This window comes from Myotis davidii, unplaced genomic scaffold (genome assembly GCF_000327345.1).
Source record: "Myotis davidii unplaced genomic scaffold, ASM32734v1 scaffold478, whole genome shotgun sequence".
NCBI classification, from domain to species: Eukaryota; Metazoa; Chordata; class Mammalia; order Chiroptera; family Vespertilionidae; genus Myotis; species Myotis davidii.
The window spans coordinates 1442364-1449312 of record NW_006289570.1 but is presented as its reverse complement, the minus strand read 5'-3'; the positions used below and the strand labels follow the sequence as shown (position 1 = coordinate 1449312).

Sequence of the window (6949 nt, the reverse complement as noted above, 5' to 3'; positions counted from 1 at the left end):
TGCACATCTGCCCAGCTCAGCTTTAAGCAAGCAGGTTTTCTCGGGGGGTTGGGGGCCACATTCCACTTGCTGGGCCCCTCAAGGCAGACAAAACACCCCACACCACACAGTCCTGAGGCCGATATTAATGTAACTGGAGCCGGAACCCTAATTCTACGCAGGCAGGGCTAACAGATCACTATTCCTCCACAGTGTGAGTTTATGCAAAAAGAGAGTCCAAAGCTGATAATCAACATTAAAAAACAAACAAACAAAACTTCCAACTTGGGGTGTTTTCCTGTATCAGTGAGAAAATAAAAATACCTTAAAATAAGATAGGGGAATTACGCTGATAGGCAATCACGCAAATTCTTAAATTACGTGGTACTGGGCTAGAAAGTGTATGTAAGTGTATGATGAATGGAGAAGCTGTGTTCCTTCACTTCCTGAGACCTGTAGCGGAGAGGCCGTGACAGTGGTGAGCGCACACTGAGAGATCCAAGCAATATTCTGCACAAACTCTCTCCTGGCAGGAACACAGAGGAGCAACTAGTTCCCGTTCCTTAAGCAAGTAAAAAACACTCTTCCAAAGCAACACAGGAAACACGGTGACGCTGAGAAATACCGCTCGCCGTGCCTGGCTGGTGTGCCTCGGGGGTTGAGCGTCGACCTATGAACCAGGAGGTCATGGTTCGAGTCCCGGTCAGGGCACATGCCCGGGTTGTGGGCTCGACCCCCAGTGTGGGGTGTGCAGAAGGCAGCGAGCGATCAATGTTACACTCTCACATCTTTGTTTCTCTCTCTCTCTCTCTCTCTCTCTCCCTCTCCCTTTGTCTCTCTTTCTAAAAACTAACAACAAAAAACTTTTTAAAAAGTTGGCGACTCCTTCAGCTTTAATTACAGAACACATGAGACAATATACCTACTTCCCATGTCCCCTCCCTCCCCCCCCACCCCCCCGACACTGGAATGGAAGTGGAAGATGTTCACGGACAAGGACATGAAATATTGAAAAGGAGTGTTTTCTGCCCCGCGTGACGGTCCCAGCAGGCGAGCAGCAGCCTACCCGCCTCCACGGCAGCCCAGCCGCTTGCCGACTTCCCGCTGCAGCAAGCCCTCCAGCAGGGACCTCAGCTCGGGGGAGAAGACATCTGGAAGGTCCGCGTTCTGGGGGGGAACGAGAACACGATGTCAAAGGTGCGTTCACGGGAAAGGCGCCTCCGCCCCCAACCAGACGGAAAGAGCGTTTCTGGGCAAAGGACGGTGTTCAAAATCACAGATTCACCACCAATTAGTATCTCCTCTAAAGGGACATCAAACGGATATCAACCATCTTCAAAGTCAGTCAAAAGAGAATCTGAAGGTCTCCTCCCTTCCCTGCATCTCATTTTCCCTTTTATTTGATTGCTTTGCTTTCGCTCTTGATTTTCTATATCTTTTTTTTTTCTTACCGATTGTTAGCAAATCTTCATTTCTGCCCTACCATCTATTCCCGTATTATTTTTTTTTTCTTTTTTGGGGTTCTTCCAGGGATTGTATCTTCGCTTCTTTATTTTTAAGAAAGCAAAATTCTAATCGGTTGCGCAGGAAACACGACACTGAATAGAAATAGAGCCGTTCGTCTCCTTACCACGGTGAGGGTCATCCGGTCTATTTCATGCTTATCTTTGGTTTTGTGTTGTCTGAAAGGGCTGTGGCTGCAGGAAGAAAGGACACTCTGTTAGAACGCGGTATCGGCCAACTTCGCGCCGGCCACTGACTAACATTCGGTAAAAGTATTGCGTTCTGTCGCTGTTTATTCAAAACTACAGAAATACAGAAGCCATCAACACCGATCATTTTCCGAGGAAAAACTGGTGATCGGTGAGGCCCAGGAACAGCAAGGCTTCCGTTTATCTGCTCTGCCTGACCCTCTCATCAATAAAGTCATGGCACTAATAGGATACGCGTCAGCAAATATATTCCAACTGAGGTTTTAAAATATATTAACGAAAATTATGCCCTGGCCAGTGGGGCTCAGATGGAATGTCATCCCATGTTCCGAAAGGTCGCCGGTTTGATTCCCAGCCAGGGCTCATGCCCAGATTGTGGGTTGGATCTCTGGTCAAGGTGCACGTGAGAGGCAGCCGATCAGTATTTCTCTCTCACATTGATGTTTCTCTCTCTCTCTCTCTCCCCTCCCCCCTCCCTCCCTCTCTCTCTAAAAATCAATAAAAACATATTTTTAAAAAAATGATTAGTCAGTAGGCAGTCACGAAAATGAAAGTCATTTATACAAACACTTGTCAGGCTAAGTGTTTGAGATCATTTTTTTTTTTTAAGAAAAATGGTTATTAGTACCTCAAGGAACTATAGTCAAATCAAAACAGGCCCAAGACGAACACGCTTTCCCTCCAGAAGCCAGGCATTGTAAGCAATCAGTCCCTCAGATGCTAACAGAGATAAACGAGAGCCCCGAGCTGTGGACTCCCTTTTTACTGACGGAGACCCCGGTCTTCCCAGTCGGACCGTCTGGGCTCCCGCTGGGACTGGCGGTATGCCGGCTGTGCGCCAGTCATGTCAAACGTCAGCCTCCACTTCTTCACCGCTAAACGGGCATACTGCCACACACTTCACCGAAACGGTGCCGGGGCAGCCACAGTAAGGCCTGCGCTAGCGGAGAAGACAGTGGCAGCGAGCGGCGGCATCTAATAGAGGAGCCATTCGTGGAATCGGTGAAGTTGAGCCTTACTTTACAAAATGAGCGTCTGCTTGATCAACTCCGTAAAACCAAGCATTCTGACTCTTCACCATGTTTTTAAAACTCCGGGGAAGCTGGCTTTTCGAGGCAATCTTCGCATTTGGAGAGACCAGCTAACACGCATATTAGAAAACCACTGCCTTACTGAGTTATTTCTTTGAAGGTTAACGAAGGGATATAAATGATTACGTTTTCTTACAGTAAGACGTGCCTGTAGAATTACTAATCCTAGAGATGTATTTATAAGGCATCTGAGGTGAGATATGTAAAATATTCTCAAGTGAACACCATGAGAGAGATTAGCATGTCAAACACACAAATCAACGGGATTTACCAAAAACACTAAAATCCCACCCATTTTTGCACTTCCGCTCACTGATACTGATCGGGCCATCCTGCCGAATTAGTGAAGCCATGCACTGCATCAGCTCTTGATGAGATTATTACTTTTCAGAGCATTTATTATCTGAAATATTTTCATTCTCATTTTGTACAAGAGAGGGCACTCTCCCACCTTGTTTTCTCTCATCGTGCAAGTGAAATACAGAGTTATTGCCATCTCTTGAAAGCACTAATTTGAAAAAATACATATTTACAAGGAGAATTAGTACCCACCAGATTGGAAGTATTTTTTTTTCCACCCTAATTATTTCCAGGGACAAAAATGTAAAATTACTACATTTGAAAATCAAATAGGATATAACAGCAAACGGTACTGCTTTGTTACTTAGAAGATAGTCTAACGTTAAAAAAAACGACAACACTGGCATCATTCCTCTATGCAAAATACAGGGAGAAATGAGCACGCACATGGTTCGAAAGGACAGGAACAAAGTGTATTATTAAATCTGACTAAAACCTTGGTCTTCCTGCTCCGCACAGCTCTTCCCACCAAGTCCCTGAACATGTGCAGGGGACTACTGTGTGAGGATCTTGGGGTTCCTGCGGCCCCCCACCCCCTGGTGCAGCTCCTGGCGCAGCGCCAGAGAGCCACTCCGCCCTTGACCCCGCCCTTGACCCCGGGGTTTGCCTGCGCCTGCCGATGGCAGGGAAGGGCTGCCCTGCCGTGGCCCCACAGAGACGCTCTGTGCTAAATTTAAAAAGCTTCTCATGAGACCAGAGAGAGGCCTGCAAGGGGACTGCAGCCAGAGCTGGCGAGTGCCAGAAACATTTCCGGCGCACGGGCCCCTGCACCGCAAAGCCCCCGTTATAAACAGAGATCGTCCATGTCCGGCTGGGGGGGACGTGGTCGGGGACGCGTGGCGGCTCCTCAGCTCTGTGCTGCGGGGCTGGGAAACGTGGGTCTTTCGAGCGCAAAGCCCGGCGCACATCCGCCTCCAGCGCGTTCGGTCCTGATTATTCTTTGTGAACAAAACCGAAGATTCCGTTTCTGTTTTGGAGAAGGTTAAAGAGAGGCCCCAACAGCAACGGTCTCCGTGTGGAGCGAGGTGTGTGGTGCTCCCAGGTCCTGCGTGATCACAGCTGCTCCCCGGCAGCACAGGCGATGTTGCCACCGCACCGGGGAACGTGATGGGAGCAATTCACAGGGGCAGCGGCCAGACGCGGCTTTGGAATCACAGAGTGGGAGAGCCGCCTAGTCCCCTCCCCACGAGTGGGAAAAATCACTCAAATTATGATAAATGGCGGCTCCACCCCCAGACACACACACACACCATCATCACAGTGAAACAATGGGTTCAAAAACATGACAAGTGATTAAAACCTCTTACATCGAAAATTAATTTTAAAATGCCAAAAAGATGGTGTTACACGCATTTTGAACCTGAGCCAATAGCTGCCAACATGCTTGTAAACACGCCTTGTTTTCTACACGAAGAACCACCTCAACAACCTCAGGCAGAGCTCAACTGTCCCCAGACACCCCCCCCCACACCCTCCCGGAGCTCCCTCCCCGCGTCTGACACCTTTGGGGACAATCAATGGTGACAAGCGTAAGATCAGGCGACAGAGCGATTCTTTTCCCCTAGAGACACCTGAAACCCAGACTGAGGACCGTGACGGCAATTCCACACCTGCCACGTGGACACAGCGCAGGCACAGATGCTCCTAAGCATCTGACCACGGCATCTCCGGGGGAAGCGGGGACCCGCGCCCGCCCTGAAGGCATGGCCTCCGGATGGCTCGTCACCGTGACTCGGATGCAAGCCCGTGCTCAGGCCTGCACAACGTTCTCACACCGGTTCCTTCCCTCCTGCCCGGAGGCATTCTTCCAGGGAGGCAAGACAAAAGGAGGGGTGCTGAGAAGTGTCGCAGCAGAAGCGGGGGACACACTGGTCCATCAGGGAGTATTCAATCACAGAGAACAGAAGCTCGGCCAGCCCGGTGTGGCTCAGTGGTTGAGCCTCGACCTATGAACCAGGAGGTCATGGTTCAACCACCAGTCAGAGCACATGCCTGGGTGGCGGGCTCCATCCCCAGTGTGGGGTGTGCAGGAGGCAGCCGATCCCTGATTCTCTCTCATCCTTGGATGTGGCTTCCTTCCTGCCCCTCCCTCTCTTCCCTGTCCTTCCTTTCCCCGCAGCATCAACCACAGTCTTGCATACTATAGGTGCTCAATAAATGCTCAGCAAATTTAGTTTCAATCCATTCAATCAATACATACTCCCTACTCTTTGGTTTTAGCGCCACATCCTTTCCTGGGAACGGCTTTTGAACAACAGGATGGCATTAGACCATAAATCCCGGTGAGGAAGACCCATCGGGTCCGACCCATCCTACCCTGGAAGGACTCTTTCCACTTTGGGCTCAGTAGGTGGTCCCCGGAGCGGCAGGGATCTGGCTACCTGGGCGGCAGGACATGCCTTCCTGGGCAGCCCACGCTGAAAAGGGGGTTCCTATCCCAGCCTCACAACGCCTCCCCTCTGGGGCTACGCAGCGTGACTTCCACCCCGTCAGTAAGGCACCAGCTCCTTCAACCTTCCCTGTGAGCCATGACTTCTAGTTCTTTCTCTTCTCCTCACCCATCCCATCCCATCCCATCTTCCTGACCAACCCCTGGGTGTGTCCTGTCGGCCAAGACTCCTCTCCTAGGAGCCACACCGAACGTGCCGTTTCACCAGACCCTGACCAGGGACTTCACAGAGGGATGACCCCCTTCCGATTCAGCACTGCAGACGTGAATTCTGGCCAAATAAGGCTGAATTCACGCTGTTAACCACAGATGGTGATGCTGGATCCTATAGAGTTATTAAACCAAACCCTCAGATTTTCTAAAAATTCTGCTATGCCACATCGTCCCTAATGTACATGCACGGACATTATGATAAACGGAGTAAGAATATTAAACAAAATAAAGACGCACGCAGAGCCCTGAACGCCAGGCCTTGGCAGGTTTCCCTGGACCATTTTACGGCAGATTTTCGGATCTTGAACCGGTGCGTTCAACACTTGAGCTGCTTTGCAGTTTTTCATCGTCTTGAGCTTCTTGTCAGTGTGCATTCTGCATCTCTAACCTCCTCTCCAGCGGAGGCCCCGGCAAAGACCCTGGGGAGCGGCGTGCGCCCACCGGGCCCCGCTGACTCCCAGGGGTCGAAGGATGTCTCGGGAGGGAGCGTGTCTCTCTCTGGTTGGCCTGGCAGAAGCTCCCTAATTAGGTCAGCTAGTCTGATGACGGGAATTAAGCCCATCCAGGCTCCACAAACACAATAATTCAATTCAGGACCGACAAGACCTGCCTCTGTAGGCAATAATGCAATTTCAGTGCCCAAGCAGATGGGGGAGCAGAGATCAGCTGGATCGGCGGAGTCCTGGGGGCTCCGGACCGAGTGGGGGGCCAGCCCCCTCCCAGATGTGCTAAGAGAAGAAGATGAGTGGTGCTCAAGGAGGCTTTCCGACGGGAAAGTGAGAAAGTCGGCAAACACCAGCCTCGCGTGCTCACGAGGGAAACATCAACGGGCGAACCTGGACGGGGACATTTTCCTGTCGGGCGCTTTTTGCCTCTTTGTGAATGAAGAAAAAGCAACCCTACATGCTGAGAACTTAAGCTCCCTATTAAAATGGGCTCAACGTTCTTAAGCTCCGTGGAAATGCTAACGACGTTTAATCATTTGAGATGAGGACACATTTTGAGAGTGCTTCCGCGGCGGCATCTGTCCCCTCGATTTCACCATGTTTGGTAGCTTAGGACTGAGGGTCCGTTACAGCCAAATGAATTAAAAACACAAGACTACACAATCCCATCTTTGCGTTTTAAAAACAAATCACTTTCAG

The 6949-nt window shown here is 50.4% G+C and overlaps 1 protein-coding gene across 1 annotated transcript in view; it reads right to left on the bottom strand.

The window, feature by feature from the left end:
* ADRBK2 (adrenergic, beta, receptor kinase 2) overlaps window positions 1-6949 on the bottom strand; it is a 64685-nt gene that overhangs the window by 8528 nt on the left and 49208 nt on the right. The window contains exons 14-16 of the mRNA XM_015562862.1: window positions 1610-1676; window positions 1046-1146; window positions 398-432 (exon numbers count right to left, since the gene is read on the bottom strand). Of these exons, the coding sequence (XP_015418348.1) occupies window positions 398-432; window positions 1046-1146; window positions 1610-1676 (203 nt within the window). The remainder of the gene's footprint in view (window positions 1-397; window positions 433-1045; window positions 1147-1609; window positions 1677-6949) is intronic.